The sequence below is a fragment of the Cryptomeria japonica genome, chromosome 4 (assembly GCF_030272615.1).
Source record: "Cryptomeria japonica chromosome 4, Sugi_1.0, whole genome shotgun sequence".
Taxonomy (NCBI): Eukaryota; Viridiplantae; Streptophyta; class Pinopsida; order Cupressales; family Cupressaceae; genus Cryptomeria; species Cryptomeria japonica.
Genome location: NC_081408.1, coordinates 655,349,474 through 655,367,613, shown reverse-complemented (window position 1 = coordinate 655,367,613; position 18,140 = coordinate 655,349,474). Strand labels below are relative to the sequence as shown.

The 18,140-nt window shown below is 37.2% G+C and overlaps 1 protein-coding gene across 3 annotated transcripts; it reads left to right on the top strand.

Moving 5' to 3' along the window:
* The first annotated feature begins 7,958 nt into the window (after window positions 1-7,958).
* LOC131053566 (subtilisin-like serine-protease S) lies at window positions 7,959-15,484 on the top strand. 3 transcript variants are annotated; one of them, XM_057988188.2, is made up of 12 exons: window positions 7,959-8,344; window positions 9,528-9,620; window positions 9,803-9,897; window positions 10,077-10,174; window positions 10,264-10,422; window positions 11,384-11,495; window positions 11,677-12,229; window positions 12,838-12,932; window positions 13,053-13,295; window positions 13,784-13,898; window positions 13,999-14,185; window positions 14,281-15,484. In XM_057988188.2, exons 1-12 carry the CDS (start codon window positions 8,228-8,230, stop codon window positions 14,853-14,855), a joined length of 2,442 nt encoding a protein of 813 aa, XP_057844171.2. In that variant the 5' UTR covers window positions 7,959-8,227; the 3' UTR covers window positions 14,856-15,484. The 3 variants fall into 3 exon arrangements, with proteins under 3 accessions (XP_057844171.2, XP_057844172.2, XP_057844173.2); XM_057988189.2 differs by having other exon boundaries at window positions 7,960-8,445; XM_057988190.2 differs by lacking the exon at window positions 7,959-8,344 and adding an exon at window positions 8,461-8,712.
* Window positions 15,485-18,140: the final 2,656 nt, after the last annotated feature.

Genomic DNA, 18,140 nt, shown 5'->3' with positions numbered 1-18,140 from the left:
TGAATGTTTTGAGTTAATTTTTGCTAAAGAGAAAGTTGCCAAATTAATAAGGGATCTCAAAGAAGCTAATGGAAATTTAAAGGAGGCCATGAGAGTTGCCAAGTTTAAAGTGGACTAGATGGATAGTCTATAAGAACAATCATTAAGCTATTGTCTGGTAAGCTATAGGGAATATAAGAAGAAGCAAAGGCAAGAGTAAATTCAAATTTTAAATTTTTGAATATTTTTTCATTCTTTTTCATAAAATATTCTTTAATTGCTATTTTTTGTGGTGGCTTTGCACTTAGAAGTTGATTTAAATTGAGTTAACTCTATAAAATGTGATATTTTTGGTAACTTTCCCTCTCCATTGTTGGAAATATGCCTTGAATTCTCCTGACCAGTGTTCAGGTTGATCGGTGTAACTTACCCTGATGGAACAGATTCTGGGAAGGTATTGGGTTGTGGACTTTTCCTATCGGTGTAACTCTGGTTGATGGACATGTTGCGGACAAGTATTGGGTTAGGTCTACCCGATGTATCCTCCTTGTTTGGTTATCAGGAATTAGTTTTCGGATCCGTTTTTGTGGTCATCGGGTTAACATCTCCTATCAGGTTAGCCATATTGAAGTCCTCTTGATGTCCCGATGTAGTTTGTTGTCTTGATCACCCGATGAAGTCGCCTTCACATGCTTCATCTATCTTAGGAGCACTGTTGGAGTTTGGTCGATGACGCGATGAAGTCGCCTTCGGTGATTGGGTTGTCATCGGCTACCATTGGAACAAGTTGGAAGCTATGCCAATGTCTGATGAAGTTTGACTTCTTCTGACTTGGAGTGCATCGCTCATCAGGGAAACCGTTTAGGTAATGTGTCGATGACCCGATGAAGCTGCTTTAGGTGATCGGGGTAACTTTCCAGTACTATTGCTGATGGCCGATAGGAACGATCTGTCTGGAACCGCTTTGATGAAGTCATCTACTGGTTTATCAGGGATCAGGATTGCTTGTTCGTAGTTATGTCACTGGCCGATGGAACCTTCTTCCAGTGATCGGTTAATAGGTGAGCAAGTCTAGGACAATTGAATGATTGTCGCTATACCTCTATGGCGAGATGAACGAAGTTTATTCCCCGCGACTTGGTGACCATGGTGGGACTCAGTGACAAATAAGAGCTTCATTCTGGGCGACTAGTGAGGTCGTGCTAAGGTGGCAGGACAGGGACCCTGGAGCCAATAAGGGGGTACCATGTGGCGGAGCGTAGAAAGAGATCAAGGAAGCTCGAATGATCAGAATAGCTATTTGGTTGTCTTCCCGATGACCTGATGGAATTGCCTTCGGTGATCGGGGTATCATCAGAGATCGGGAGAACTCATTGTTTGCTACACCAATAACCGATGAGGTCGCCTTCGGCGATCGGGTTGACTAGATGAAAGTTACGCCGAAGTCCGATGAAGTCGTTTACTGCTGATCGGATATTAGGGTAACTTTTCAGTGCGGGTTCCGATGGCCGATGGGGAAGTATCCGGCTACGGATGGTCGCCCGGACCGAAGTCCAAAAGACTAGTAGGCGGACACTTGGAATGTTTCTGTCGGTGTATTTGAATACGAACTGACCCGACTTCTGAATGAATGTGGGATAATATGTTTTCCACAAGCTCATGAATGGATAGGTTGTTACTCGACAGTTACGTTCCAAGACCATTATACAAACTGACAGAGGAATGTTTGGTTGGATAGATGGTGGTTGCCAGAGATGTAACCAATGAGTAGAGCGAAGAAGGGTGTGCATGAAGGTTGTGTGGAGGTGATGGTTTTATAAGTAGCGAAGTCGATGTGTCTTCATGGTGTGAGAACAGAGTTCTGAGATCAGAGTCTGAAAAAGAGGATCTGATAACTTTATTGTAATCGTGTTGTTTACTGAATAAAGTAATCTCTTTGGTGGTGGGTTTTTACCCGTAAGGGTTTTCCCACATATATCTGGTGTCTTTCTCTATTGCTATTCTTTCCGGTTCGTCTTAATCTTCTGTCTGTGTTTATTTTAATGTACTGCAAACTAAAATTGAAATACTTCCTTTCTTTCTAATCCCCTTAGAATTGACGATAGGAGAGCGTTTTCCATGCATGGCTTTCCTTACAAGTGGTATCAAAGCCATTTAGTTGTGTTATCCTTGTCAGGTAGGGCTATTTTGTGTCAATTCTATTTTTAGTGGGAGTCTAGCAGAGTATCTGGTTTGCAGATTAAGATGGCACACACTTCTAGACCAGTGGAGATTGAGAAGTTCAATGGTTCAAACTTTGAGTTGTGGAAACTCAAGATGGAAGATTTGCTAGTTGATCGAGATCTGTGGGTTGCTATGTCTGGACAAAAACCTTCAGGCATGAAGCAAGAAGACTAGGATCTTGCAGATAGAAAAGCCAGAGGATTGATCAAACTCTGTTTTGTTAAACGTTCATGAGGAAAAGACTACACATCTTCTGTGGAAGAAACTTGGAGATATTTATCAGGGGAAGTCTTTGGTAAACAAGTTGTTCCTAAGGAAGAAGTTGTATTCCTTGAAGATGGACGAGGGTACATCTGTTGCAGATCATCTAAATGTTTTCAACATGATGGTTCCTCAGCTAACTTCCATGGGAGTCAAGATTAATGACAAGGATCGATGTATTCTTTTGTTATGTTCTCTACTTGACACATGGGATCATCTAGTAATGGCCATTGGGAGTACAACAACCACTTTCAAGATGGAAGATGTGGTTGCTTCGTTGCTGTCAGAAGAAACACGAAGGAAATCTTCTGAGATGGTCAAGAAGGCCCTTGTTGTTCATGATAAGACAAAGGACAAGAAGTCTAAATCCAAGTCAGAGGAAAGTTCCGCTTCTGGAAAGAAGTCCAAAGCGAAGTGTTGGAACTGTGAGCAGGTTGGTCATATCCAAAAGGATTGCAGAGGGAAGAAGAAAAATAAGAGTTCTTCAGATTCTGGGTCCTCTCAGAATGATGATGGAGATGCCTTCTGAGCTGTTTTGGCAAGACAAACATCTGGTGGTATCTAGTTCAATCACAATTCCATGTGAGACTAGGTACCATGGGTCTTTGGCAGTGATGCAGATTCATCATTTGATGGTGAATGTTCTTCATGTGACTGAAGATGCTGACATCTTGAGGATCCATAAAGGGGTCCTTGGTAGAGATGTTGTTTATTTTCCTTAGTTAGGATGTGTTATATTATGTCTGGTTACACTCTTGAGATGCATTTAGAGTTTTGACATAATATGGTTATGTTCATACAGAGCATGTAATCTCTTTGGAAGAGATGTTTTAGATCATGTTTGTCATGTTTATATTCCTGATTTTCCAGTTGGAAGTTTGACAATGATCTAGTTTTTGTTTCTGTATTTTGAGTATATTGATCATATTGTTTGATACTTCATGATAATGTGGTTATGCATTTGGAGGTTGGCATGTGTTGATCAGATATAGGTGCTCATGGATACATGGAAACATTGATGGTTCTATCTTTCTCTTGTGGCTAGAGATGTATGTGTTGGAATGATTAATAGGTCCAACTAAGATGCATTCATCTGTTATAACAAAGTTGACATTTAAGAGGTGGGTGTAGAAGGGCATGATACAGGGTACTGTGAAGACTTGCTTGCAAGTTCTTTGTTTCCGGTCAGTATTGGGAAAGCTCTTGGTACAAAGATTTATTCACTTCTATGTGATGTTGTAAACAGTTATTTTCAACTTTGACATTACTTGTGCAGTGGGAGCTCCTTGTTGTGTATTGCATGTGAAGCTTGAGACTGTGAGTAACAGGTTGTACATGTTAATGTTCTAAAATTCATTTTGGTATATCTTAAGGGTATGTGTAGTTGGATGTGCTAGCACTTGTTGTGGGTGCTAATCTAGCTATGTCTGTAACAAATGTTTGTACATTTGGTTAGTTTTTGGATCATGAGTTTTGTGTGCTCAGGAGACATAGTTGTAGTTTTCTCAGTGGATAGCTTCTATGTATGTCCAGTGGCAGTGGTATGGTAGAAGGTGGAAGTGTTCATGAATGAGATGAGATTGCTCTGCATAGGTGCACATGTTAAATTGTTTTCTTGATGTTTTCCGATCGAGTGGTATATCAACATTGATGGGCTTTAGAATCCATGGTTCTCAGTGAAATCTGTAAGTGTTTGGCATGGTAGACAGGTCCAGTAAATTCCTCGGCAAGTGGGAGATTGTTGAAAATATGCCTCGAATTCTCTTGACCAGTGTTCGAGTTGATTGGTGTAACTTACCCCGATGGAACAACTTGTGGGAAGGTATCGGGTTGTGGACTTTTCCTATTGGTGTAACTTTGGCCGATGAACATGTTGCGGATAAGTATCGGGTTAGGTCTACCCGATGTATCCTCCTTGTTTGGTTATCAGGAAGCAATGTTCGGATCTGTTTTTGTGGTCATCAGGTTAACATCGCTTATTGGGTTAGCCATATTGAAGTCATGTCGATGTCCTGATGTAGTCTGTTGGATGTTGTCCCGATCACCTAATGAAGTCGCCTTCACATGCTTCGTCTATCGAAGGAGCACTATTGGAGTCTGGCTGATAACCCGATGAAATCGCCTTCGGCAATCAGGTTGTCATCAGCTATCGGTGGAACAATTTGGAAGCTACGCCGATGTCCAATGAAGTTCGACTTCTTCTGACTTGGAGTGCATTGCTCATTGGGGAAACAGTTCAGGGTATGTGTTGATGACCCGATGAAGCTGCTTTAGGTGATCAAGGTAACTTTGCAGTACTATTGCCGATGGCCGATAGGGCCGATCTGTCTAGAACCACTTTGATGAAGTCGTCTACTGGTTTATCCAGGATCGGGATTGCTTGTTCGTAGTTATGCCAATGGCCGATGGAACCTTCTTCCAGTGATTGGTTAATAGGTGAGCAAGTCTGGGACGATCGAACGATTGTCGCTATACCGCTATTGCGAGATGCACGAAGTTTATTCCCCACGACTTGGTGACCATGGTGGGACCCAACAACAAATAAGAGCTTCATTTTGGCCAATTAGTGAGGTTGTGCTAAGGTGGCAGGGTAGGGACCCCAGAGCCAATCAGGGGGTGCCACATGGCAGAGCACAGAAAGAGATCAAGGAAGATCGAACGACCGAGATAGCTGTTTGGTTGTCTTCCTGATGACCCGATGGAATTGCCTTCGGTGATCGGGGTATCATGAGAGATCAAGAGAACTGGTTGTTTGCTACACCGATACCCGATGAGGTCGCCTTCGGCGATCAGGTTGACTAGATGAAAGTTACGCCAAAGTTCGATGAAGTCGTTTACTACTGATCGGATATTGGGGTAAATTTTCAGTGTTGGTTCCGATGGTCGATGGGGAAGTATCTGACTACGGATGGTCGCCCGAACCGAAGTCCAAAAGACTAGTAGGCTGACACTTGGAATGTTTCTGTCGGTGTATTTGAATACGAACCGACCTGACTTTCGGATGAATGTGGGATAATATGTTTTCCATGAGTTCATGAATGGATAGGCTGTTACTCGACGGTTGCGTTCCAAGGCCGTTATACAAACTGACAAAGGAATGTTTGGTTGGACAGATGGCGGTTGCTAGAGATGTAACCAATGAGCACATCGAAGAAGGGTGTGCATGAAGGCTATGTGGTGGTGATGGTTTTATAAGTAGCCAATTCGATGTGTCTGCATGGTGTGAGAATAGAGTTATGAGATCAGAGTCCAAAAAAGAGGATTTGATAACTTTACTATAATTGTGTTGTTTACTGAATAAAGTGATCTCTCTTTGGCGGTGGGTTTTTTACCCATAAGGGTTTTCCCACGTATATCTAGTATCTTTCTCTAGTGCTATTATGTTTGGTTCATCTTAATCTTCTGTCTGTGTTTATTTTAATGTACTGCAAACTGAAATTGAAATACTTGATTGCTTGCTAATCCACTTAGAATTGACGATAGGAGAGCGTTTTCCACGCATGGCTTTCCTTACATCCATGACGTGTTTTGTGTAAGTCTCCGCTCCTTAATCAACAAGTTTCCCTTCTCAATGCAAGAGTCTTCCTCTTTTAGCAAGTTCCTTCCCCATCTAGGAAAATGCAAACTTGCCTTTTTAGAGCACAATTCACATTTCCTTTCTCAACGAGCAAAGAGTTCATTCTAAAAATGCATTTGATATCTTCCCAAGGCACAATTAGTCTTCAATAGCATAAATACTCTTTCTATTTAGGGTTCCTCACAATTGTCATTTTCATCATGTAGTTCATCCTATGGCAAGTTTCTTCTATCCAAATTAGTTTGAAACTTGTAACAGTGGTGAGTTTCTTCATCATGGTGCAACAATAGTCTCCCTCTTGGTAGCGCGAACCTTTCTTTTCTAGCAATCCATCCATGGCATAGTTTCTAGAATTCTTCATTATTGTTAATTTATTCTATAGTTTTGGGGCAAAAACTTGCAAGTTGGCCAATGCCTTTAGGATTTGAATTTAGGCAGGATTTATCCCTAATTTTGAAGTGCAACCTCTATAAATGTAAATTTTTAACTCATCATTAGGGTACACGTATTGAAGCAAGATTTGAGGTCCATAGTTACTTATTGTTTTCAAGCATTTTCTAGCATTTGTAGTTTAGACTAAGATACATTTTGAGAGAATTGTTTAAACTTTTATCACTGACTTTATATTGATACTTTTTGGATTAAAGAATTAATAAAAGATTCTTTGCCTAGAGTTTACATTCTCAATGGCTTTGTCTCATGAATGTTTGGTATTTCTCTTATCTAGTTTAATTTTCTAAAATCCAAGCAATCATAAGTTATTGTTAAATCATATTTACTTAATATTGATATGCGCATGTATATGATGATCAATATTAATTGCGAATGTATTTTGAAATTTCCATCTCTAATTTGACTTCATTAATATGTTAAATTGCTAATTTGCATGTTAATGTGTTAATGCTCTTTGGATTTAGTTAATTTTGTTAGTATAAGTGGATATTAAGAATTTATCTCTCTTACATCCTTGACCCATGTTTTTATATTTCCTTCAAATATGGTTAATTTAGGAGCAGATTAGGAACTAACATTTAGTTTGATTTTTTTTCAACCATGCCCCCTTGATAAAAAAAGTCTTATTAGACCATTTAGTATCCAACATTGTCGTGACCTGACTCCTCAGACCTTGAAAAGGTGTTAGATTTCACCATCTTTTACCTCTTTTACAAGAGGCTAAGTGGAAACACTTGAATTATATTGTGTCTTTTAGGCCCTCAAAAAGTAAGCTCTAAAAAAATCTTATTTTCTTTTTACAATTATATTATCCTTATTCATGAAGAAAGTGGAATCTAGGTTGGTTCACTAGGGGAAGCATACCAGTAGTTGTTATAGCTAACTTCACGCACCCATAGACCCTAAACGATACATCAAATTGATGATTTTTTTTTTTTTTTGTTGTCTCCATATGTGACTTAGTTGCTTATAGCTATTGTTTTGACTTCTGGTTAGTAACGATAGACACCATGAGATCCGGTATGCATGCAAAAGTAAAAAAGTGGTCATTTCAAAGTGTTGCTTGATACCTACTTAGAGCTGCCCCAATAACCATGCACTACAACTACCTAAAAAATGGCCAATACTCATGCACAAATGCCCCATAAGTCATGCGCTATGGGTACTACTAATGCTACACAACTCCTCCAATTAAAGTCCATAAATTCTAATTACTAGAGATAAAGTGGGCAACTATTAGTACATGTGAAATTTATTGATGAGCTTTTAGTTATCATTGTTTTGGTTTCTTTAAAGTTAATAATTAGAAGATTGGGTGAACAAAGAATGAACAATAATTAGAACGTGAGCAGATGCTTTTCCCCTATGTATAGTTATTATCATGAGAAAGAGAAAACAAAATTAGCCTCCACCATCTAAAATCTTATCTAACTTCTTGCGCAATGATATAAACATTAGAGAACCAAAAAAAAACATAGGCCAAACTTAAATTCATGGAGCGAATCGGCCTCATAATTTACTAATTAATTAGAACCATAAGGTTGGTCATGCAGCCAAGCTAGAATCATCCATCCGACCAATTGCATAGATAATTACCGTAATTCGTGGCTTTTCCTGGTTCTACTGTTCCACATGTGAAGGAACAACCCATTTGGATGGGTCCTTTTTCGGCCTGCAATTTAATTGTAAATAATTTATACTTTATCCGATGGCCACAAAGGATATCAGAACTGGATGGTATCACGTTCTCCTTACAGGAGTGCTTTGTACGAAAGAAGAGAGAGAGCATTTTGGCACAAAAGGCGAGAGTGCTCACCTGTGACAGTGCTAAGCACGGGACAAACATTTTGGGTAGCCCATCTGTTGGCTTATTCGATTTGCCTTTTATTTTATTCACAAGAACAGTGCCTTCCAACTAACTGATTTTCCCCTGTTTCAGGATTTCAATCCAGGTTTAATGGCTTCTTTTTTCGTGGGCCTTTAACTGCTTAGCATTAAGTTCTCTACTGTGTGATTATTTATAGCACAAACTTTAGTAAATGATATGTGTTTTACAGATATGCATACTCTTGAGTTGAAGCTGTGTATATGAAGCTTCAGTTAATTTGATATTTTAGAGTGCTGCATTCTGAGGTCTGATATTTGGTACATGCTGTTATGGGCTTCTGGTCTAGTTGAAGAGTCTCTGTGTTTCCTTCTGACAGAACCAGTTTTTTTTTGTGAGTTTATGTTACTTGTAATACGATTTGCTCATTTGCATAAGTTTCTCTGTTACAATGGATTTCTTTAGCAACTTATTGATTTTAGATTCTGAATTTAACTCTGCTTGCTTGGTTGTGTATAATATATACTTTTGTTTTTGTTTTGTTTAAAGTATAGTAGATTCTCTCTTATTTTAACACTCTCTTCTTTCTCCTGGTGGATAAGAATGAAAATTATACACAGTTGAATTCAGAAATTATCTTATCATTTTTATTATACCTTTAATTCTATTTTATCTATATGTAATGTTCTCTCTTCTTCTTTTTGTATGAAAAGCATATACAGTTGAATCCAGAAATTATCTTATTGATTCTACAATACTTTCAATCTCATTTTATTCATATATAATGTTCTCTGTTCTTGTATATTTTTGCTGGTGGTTCACTGGATATAATCTGAAATATCGAATGAAAAACATACACAATTGAATCCAGAAACCATCTTATTGATTCTGCTGTATTATCAATCCCATTCTCTTCTGTACCAATTACATTTTACCCATATGTAATGTTCTCTTTTCTTGTATGTTTATTGTACTAGATTATAAAAGTATATGGCGTTGTAGCACCTTTCCCTGTTTTCGCTGCTCCATTTCTGATTAAAATAAAAAAAATCCCAACATCATGTTCTGTGGGCATTTATCTATTTGAATTTGTATCTCAAAACCATGCAAATCATATTTTTGAACATTTTCTATTTGAATATCATAATTAGAAAATTACCTTTTTGTTGAAACTTTTTCTGAAGCATGTTTTATGTTCTTCTCTGGCAGACAGTAATGGGGAAAACAAAAGCAGCAGCCATCGTAGCTTGGGTTCTGTGTATATTTCTCTTCTCTTGGATACCGACTTCCTGGACTTCAGAGGTTAGAGACTGATAAACATATTCGAATTATTTTCATCTATCCCTGGTGACCAATTTCTTGAAGTCCGAATAGAAGCCTATGAAGATTTGAATTATGCAGTACTATTCTTAAAAATTTGTCATCAATTTGCTTACGCTTACTCTGTATTTATGATTTTTCTTATTCATAAATATGTCGTGCAGGTTTATATTGTTTATATGGGTAGTAAAGTGCATGAGGATCCAGACATAACCTCAGCCTACAATCATCAGCTTCTTGCTAGTGCTTATGATGGAAGGTTGATCCAAACAAGACAATCCCATGGAAATAATTTAAATTCAGATTGAATATGTGTAAATCAATTTCCAATTCTGCAATGCTCAAATTGGAATTCCATTAATGAAAGTTATACAGTTACTTTGTTATTGGTCACTGCCTTGGTTTAAGATTCTTACAGTACTATACTCCACCTTTCAGCATGGAGAAAGCCAAATCCTCAATGGTTTACAGCTACAAACATGGATTTAGAGGCTTTGCAGCTCACCTGTCGAAGGCCCAGGCAGTGGATTTGGCCAGTATGTAATTTCTTATTCGCAAATTCATGCAATTAGCTAACTTGCTCTGGGTTACATGTTCTTTACAATCTGGATTCATCAATTTGCAGAGATGCCTGGAGTTGTTTCTGCATTTCCCAACAAGAAAAGAAAGCTCCATACAACACACTCATGGGAATTTCTGGGCATGCCAAATGATAATTCATTGGAAGACCCAAATGACTCTACTAGACCTCAAGAGGATGTCATCATCGGCATCATTGATACAGGTAAAGTGGTGTCCACCTCAGGCTATCATTTTGGAGGATGGCAATAGCCTGCTTACTAGATTGTAGAGACAAACTGCAGTATGCACTATCAAACTCTTGTACTATATTACTTTAAAAAAAAATCCAATCAACTTGTATTCAGATAAATGTAGGATAACGGACCTGTACAATAGAATTAATATTTAAATTGAAATTTTATATGGGCTGGACATCCTGGTTGAAACATGGGACCTCTATTTACTGTTTTAGTCAGTAGTTCTTTGGCAATGTGATTAATTACTTCAGAAGCAAAAGATTTTATACAGTGGATGGTTTGCATTGTTGTAATTTTGCAGAGATTGTCTACATGTCAGCTATATATCCTTTTCCCTTACCAGATTATGTTCCTGGCACTAGGAAGTGGGTTTTATGGAACTCTGGCAAGGAAGTTTTTATTAAAGTAATCAAATTTCCACAATTTTGTAATTGCTTCTGGTTTTGATTGTGTGGATGTTAAAAAAGGGCACACAATCAAAACCAGAAGCAATTATAGAATAAGGAAGTTTTTCTTATAGAGGACCAATGGTTTTTCCCCAGATTCTGCCATCTCTGAATGTAGGACACAGTGTTATGTGTTTGATTTCTGAAGTTGCAATGAAAATTTTTCTTCGTACTGCCTTTCTCTTCAAAAATCCTGGATGTTTGATACAGCTCTCTGATTTAAAATGATCAATAACAGAAATAACCTAAAAATCATCATAACTACAGTGAAAATTATTAAACAGTCCCCCTTCCACTCAAGGGTTTAAGAAATTTATTCTAGGGCAAAATTTGTGACTAGTTGTTTGCGTGTAATTTGCTCGCTCATTTTCCTATTCAAGTGTCCTATGTTATGAGATTGTTTTGCCTGTAACTATTTTATTTCAATGTACCTTATATATGATGAAGCCTGTCGAGAAATCTGAATATTTGTTTTGATTAGGTGTATGGCCCGAGTCTCCAAGCTTTAGTGATGATTTGATGAGTCCTGTCCCTTCTCGTTGGAAGGGAGAATGCCAAAGTGGGGAACTATTTCCTTCATCGACATGTAACAGGTTAAAAAATATTCTATTGACTTTATATACTATCTCAAATTCAGAATGTTGCATGAGCCCGAAAGGCATATTATATGCTCTGTTTTTCCTAAACATATACTTTTTGTGAGAATCATAAAATTTATGTTGAACTCCAAAGTTAATTGATAAATATAAGCAATATTTCTCTACTGTTGTGCAGGAAACTGATTGGTGCCAGGTATTATTCGAATGGATTGGAGGCTGAGAAAGGAGGAACATTGCACACGGCAAGTTTAAAGGATTTCATAGAGTACAGATCAGCAAGAGACACTATGGGACATGGAAGCCATACTGCTTCTACCGCAGCTGGAAGATATGTGAGTAATATGAACTATAATGGTTTAGCAGCAGGAGGTGCACGAGGCGGTGCACCTTTGGCTAGAATTGCAGTATACAAAACTTGCTGGCAGTCAGGATGTTATGATTCTGACATATTAGCTGCATTTGATGATGCAATCAAAGATGGAGTAGACATTTTATCTTTGTCATTGGGCCCTGATGTTCCTGAAAATGACTATATGAGCGATGCAATTGCAGTGGGATCATTTCATGCAACACAAAATGGAATTACAGTGGTTTGCTCAGTAGGGAATGATGGAACTCCTGCCTCTGCAACAAATCTTGCTCCATGGGTTATCACTGTGGCTGCAAGCACCACTGATAGGAACTTCATTTCTACAATCATATTAAGTGGGTCAAATGTTATATACAGTGTATGTAATACTTCCTCTTCTTGCGATCAAAGTTTATTAAAGAAAACTTTTGCCACTCTACAAATAAACAAAAATCTCAAGTGCATGCTGAAAATCATTACTGGAAAACTTCTAGCCTCTATGCTTTTTTTTTTTCTGATTTGTGGTTCAAAGAACATCTCACTGATCTTTCTCAGGACAAATTGCATAACAAGATAGGAAGTTTGTGCTGAGTCCTGACTATGCTTTATAATTGTCTTCTTCAATTGGAGTTCTTATGGAAATCATTTTTCTGCAGTGCATGCTTCCTTCTAAACTCTACAGTTATGGATACTGAGTTGTTTACAAATTGTTTAATCTCATCATAAAATAGGCCAAGAATGAATGCCCCTGTGGCTGGTTGAGTGCAAGTTAATTATAGACCTCCTGCATTGACTCCCTCAGATGGAACCTAAATTCTATTACTGTTGGTCTTTGAAACAAAAATGTGCTTTGTGTTGTAGAACTGCAGTGCAGTTTACAAATTTTGTTGCATATTAGAAGGCAAGAATGGGTATCTTGCAAAAATTAAATATATACAATTTCCTTACCTCAGAAGTTTTGCCTGACAATGTTCCTGTAATTTGAAGGGTGAAAGCCTTAATTCCGCACAGATTAATAATTCAGCAAGGCTTTTATATGCAGCAGATGCACCTGCAAAATACTTTACACCATTCCAATCAAGGTATCTCATTATAAAAGCAAGGTCTATTGCAAAAGATGCTTATATTGTCTTATGTCATTCAATTCAGCAGGATTTGTTAATCATTTCTAATTTTCTGGATTTTGCTGGTGGTAAGTGCAGTTTCTGTCTGAACAGCTCCTTAAACAAGTCTAAAGTGGCAGGAAAGATACTAGTTTGCTTGCATCCTGAGGGTTCTTCAGAAACAAGGATATCAAAAAGTCAAACAGTACAAGCATCAGGAGGAGTGGGAATGATACTGATTGATGAAATTGGAGAGAACCTTGCTATTCCTTTTGTCATCCCTAGTGCAATTGTTGGCGACAAAATCGGTGCTGCTATTCTCAATTATATCAACTCTACCAGGTGTGTTTTCTTGAGTTATAGGTTTGCAAGATAGCTTAATGCCTTAATCCTTCAAAGTTAACATTTTTCCTATTTTGAAGAAAACCTAGTTTGTATGAATGTATGCCACTGAAACTTCAAATTTGAAGGATCAGGAGTAGCAAAAATCACAACTAAAAAATGAAAAACTATTAACATTTTTTAAAATTAGAAAGAAGGCCTTGAATTGAAGGCCTGCACCCCTTGTGATCTTCTAAATTGCACCATCTGTTGAGAGAAATCTCTCTCTAAATGTTGTGTCCACTTATCAGATACTATGCTTAAATCCTATAGGCCCATTGGCAATACTTTGGTTATGTTTTCTGTTAGGTAAGCTGATCAGCACTCCAATCTGCTGCCTTCGTTTTATACACACTCATAAACAGAGAACTGTTTGTTAATGCATCACCTGGAATGCTTAAATTTTCAAATTGAAGGGTTCAATGATCTAACAGTTGCAGTTTTATCAGGTTTCCCCAGGCTTATATCTCCCCTGCACAGACCATCATGGGTTACAGACCAGCACCTCAAGTTGCAGCATTCTCCTCAAAAGGTCCAAATACTTTAACACCAGATATCTTGAAGGTAGGAAATGCAATTTCTTCTTCTTGTTTCAATGGCCAATTGGTCACAAAACTCATTTGTAACCATCTGACACGTTGTGTTGGCTATTCTGCTCAAATAGCCTGATATTACAGCTCCAGGATTGAATATACTAGCTGCATGGACACAAGTAAATAAAGACATTGATTTCAATATTGTCTCTGGCACTTCCATGGCATGCCCCCATGTGACAGGAATGGCTGCCTTGATCAAAGCTGCACAGCCATCTTGGACACCTTCAGCTATAAAATCTGCTCTCATGACTACAGGTAAGAGAAAACTATACCCAAATCAAATTGTTCAATCCTTCAAACTAATAATTTAAAATTATGGGTTCTGAAGTTCTAAATTTGTTTGTATACAGCTACTGTATTGGATAAAGAAAACAACATCATAACAGCTGCTTCAGAAGGGAAGACTGCAAATCCATTCGATTTTGGGGCAGGAATTATAAGCCCTATGGAAGTAACAAATCCAGGGCTTGTGTATGATGCAGGACCTATAGACTATAAGAATTTTCTTTGTGCAATCGGATATGATGATGCTTCTCTTAGGTTAGTCACAGGAGATCAGAGTGTATGCACTAGGTTCCCACCATCTGCTTCCAATCTGAATTATCCTTCTATAACAATCTCTAAATTCAATGGTAGTAGCTCAGTTGTCAGAACAGTAACGAATGTAGGCAGCCCAAGAAGTATCTATAGGGCGAGAGTTTCTCCACCTAGAGGAATAATTGTGAAAGTTGTTCCAAATGTTCTTGTATTCAACTCCTATGGTCAGAACAAAACTTTCACAGTGTACTTGAAGGGTAAGGTTACTGCTCAAACATACTTTAAGGGCACTACCCAAACTAAGGGATATGCATTTGGATCCCTGTTTTGGGTGAATGGGAAACAAATAGTAAGAAGCCCTCTTGTAGTGGGTTCCTTCTCTTACTAGGTCTTGTACAGGATGCAATAAAGATACTTCCTGTTTATCTTAAAGTGCCATGGTACATTGAAAGAATTGACTAACAAGGAAGGGAAAAGGATTCCCATAAGCTACCTTTGTGTCACCATATATACTAACCAGTGGGTTTTGAATGAGCATTTCATAGGACAAGTTTCTGAAGGTCTTTCCATTTTGAAAATTTCATTTTTCAGATTGCAATGTATTTGTGAATGTAATATGAAGCAGAATAAGGTGTTCCAGTATCAATGAGAATGTTGAAATGCTGGCAGAATTCTTGAACACCATTGCAAGTAGATACAGTTCTTAATAATCTTAAAAAATCTGATGGGCGTACCGCATTGGCATGTGGGGCCCTGAAACATCTTTGTATATTCAAGCCTTTCAATATCCTGATGAGGACTTCCAAAAATTAGCAGATCACACTTCCAAAGCAATTGGACCACTCGAAGAAGATAGATTTTACTCATTGTGAAGGAGTCAAGAACTATTGGCATGGTGTACTTGTAAGCTTAATTAATAGCTGGGAGGAATGGATAATATGTTCTCTAATATTTCTATTATAGTATGACTTGTGTTTTGTTTATTTGATTTTGTATAATTTATAATAAATTTTTATATCTTGTCTTGCTTATTTGTCTTTGTAGTATTGTAATAATAATAATATTTTTTGATAAGTGATAGATTTGTCTTGAAGTCTTAACACATATTTGTGAATTCCTTAAAGCCAAATTTTATTTTACTAATAAATATTTTAAATATTTGATATCATATTTAAAATATTATATTAATTTTAAAATCATAATAATATAATAATTATAATTTTTAATTTTATAAATCTTAAAAGCTAAAACTAAAGTATACGAAAATTAAAATTAAGGACAAACTCAATAATATAAAGATTCAAACATATTTAATAATTTAAAGACCTTCCTTCTAAATAAATGATTACTCACTAAAAGAATGACAAAATACAAAATATACACTTGTTCATCTATTCCAATACATTGGAATGAAGTACTCCATCTCTTGACTTAAACCTTCTTAAAAATAATGAAAATGTGACAAATTCAACTATTTTTTTTTCTCATGAATAAGTGTTTAGATTATCATATATGAAATAATATTACACATATCATTTTCATATATACACATATTAAAAAAAATGATGAAAAGATACAAATTGCAGAGTCCATATAGTGAGAAGCTCGGACCATAAAACAAGGAAACAAATGTAAAACTGCTAGACAAAAACAATAGTAGTGAAAGGGGAGGAGGGTCTTGATTGGACAAAACTGCGGCTGAGAAGTGAGATTAAATTGTTCTTGAAATACTTTTGAGGTGGCTTAACCAATCCTCAGTTTGTTCCTAAGTGTCAATCTGGGACTTCATAAGCTTTCGAAAGGTACTAGGGCTATCTACCAAAGGGCTGAGAGCACTGAGTTAAGTGGGGATGCAATGCAACTACTCACACTTCTGAAGTTAAGAGACTAAACTAGGTGTTATGTTTCCTATCTTAACTGTGCCAGGATCTGCAGGGACTGTTACAGACTAGTAAACTAACGGTTCAATTAAAGTTTACACTTGAATTCGAGAATGCTCATACTAAACTTAGGATAACCAACTAATGCTAAGGATAAAAGAAACCAAACATAAACTAAATGATAAGTCGAATAAAAACACACTTTAAGAGAGTTGCAACCCAAACCATGGGCCTACAAAACTTAAAATGAACCAATACAAACCACACATAATAGAGATTAAAATAAATTAGTACATACCACACACAACAAAGAACAAAAGATCACAGAGTAACTTTGGAGTGGGCCCTGCCTCCTCAATTGTTTGGTGATAGTGTTGATTCTAAACTACTTCAAATCCACAAACATACATAGTAATATTTCACGTAATAGGAATTTTAGATTTGCTGCAAAATACTGATCATACATAACATATCTGAGTCTCTGCATGTATACATATTTATATCGTGCCATATGCTATATAGTTACCATATGTTCTAAACAGCATAACTTGTCTTCATATAAACAGAACTGGCTAAAGATAGTTGCTTAAGGCCCCAAGCCACTATATCTAAAACTAACGAACAAAATATTAAATGGAACTTGCTGTAACAACCACCATCCAGTTTCATTGCGTCTCTTTCTCCATGTATGGAGCTCTTGTTGATGTGCTATTAATTGCCACCTGAGATTGATTAGAAATAGGTCAATACACAACAAACTTCAGTATCAAATAATCATGTTTTAATTTGCCTTTATGATTCATCAAATATCCCTATTTCCTTAACAACTGGTGACAAGAAGCTGATAAACATAAGGGTAAAAGATAAACAAAAAGGTAGAAATTATAGGTGAGTTTTGCACTCATCATTTCCCCCCAGCTGAAGGTTTTGCATGTCCTCATGTAAAAGAGAGAAAGAACAACAAACCAGTAAGAGAGGATAGCCTTTGCACAGTGCTGGTTAATTCTTGAACCCAGAGTTGCTTCAGTTCCTATATTGTTTGTTCATGCTCTTTAAGAGGCAGATGAGGTTTTGTATAGGTTGTTACTTGGTCAAGTTTGGATTGGAGTTGTACAATCTTCTCTACATGAGTCTGGTTTTCTTTTTTTAGCAAGCTGGAGCTGATTATGAAGAACATTGTTTTCCTCTTTTAATTTACCCATTAAATCCTTAAGAGTCCACATTTCTTCTTTCATTTTAGCTGAATCTCTTGCCCATTAGGTGGTATCTCTTGTTCTTGTTCAGAAGAATCATCTACATCCCGCTCAACTATTACATCCTATTCTTGCTCATAGACGACATTCTCCCTTGCCGTCATGCTATTAACCAATGTATTCGATTTTGTCAAAACCTTAGGAGAAATAATTGAACTACCGCTAGTTTCTGGTTGTTCCTGGGTAACATTACCTTCTAGTTCTGTATTTGGATCCATTTATTCATTCATATTGTGTGAAGGAGACTCATAATGAAAACCGGGTCTACTGGTTATTCTATCGTCATGGGATGAGGTGAACAAGATTCTTCAAAAATGACATTATCCATAGGGGTATATTTTGTTATAGCATTCTCCATTGGAATGTCTTCAGTAATAATGTCTTTGAAGGGCACATCCCCTGTTACAGTGATTTTACCACATTCCTTAGGTGGTTCTTCTAAATTTGGTATTTCAAAACCCCAACTTCCTTCACCCAGATTGAGATCTTGTTCACCAGAAAATTCTCTCCCTCTAATTTTTCGTTTTCTTCTCTTATTTT

Bases quoted from the DNA above. Each gene is read 5' to 3' on its own strand.
- LOC131053566 (XM_057988188.2), top strand. From the start codon at position 8,228: ATGGTATCACGTTCTCCTTACAGGAGTGCTTTGTACGAAAGAAGAGAG. The intron at 10,175-10,263 runs GTATGTAATTTC...ATCAATTTGCAG, and splicing joins CCAGGCAGTGGATTTGGCCA to AGATGCCTGGAGTTGTTTCT. The intron at 10,423-11,383 runs GTAAAGTGGTGT...TGTTTTGATTAG, and splicing joins CATCGGCATCATTGATACAG to GTGTATGGCCCGAGTCTCCA.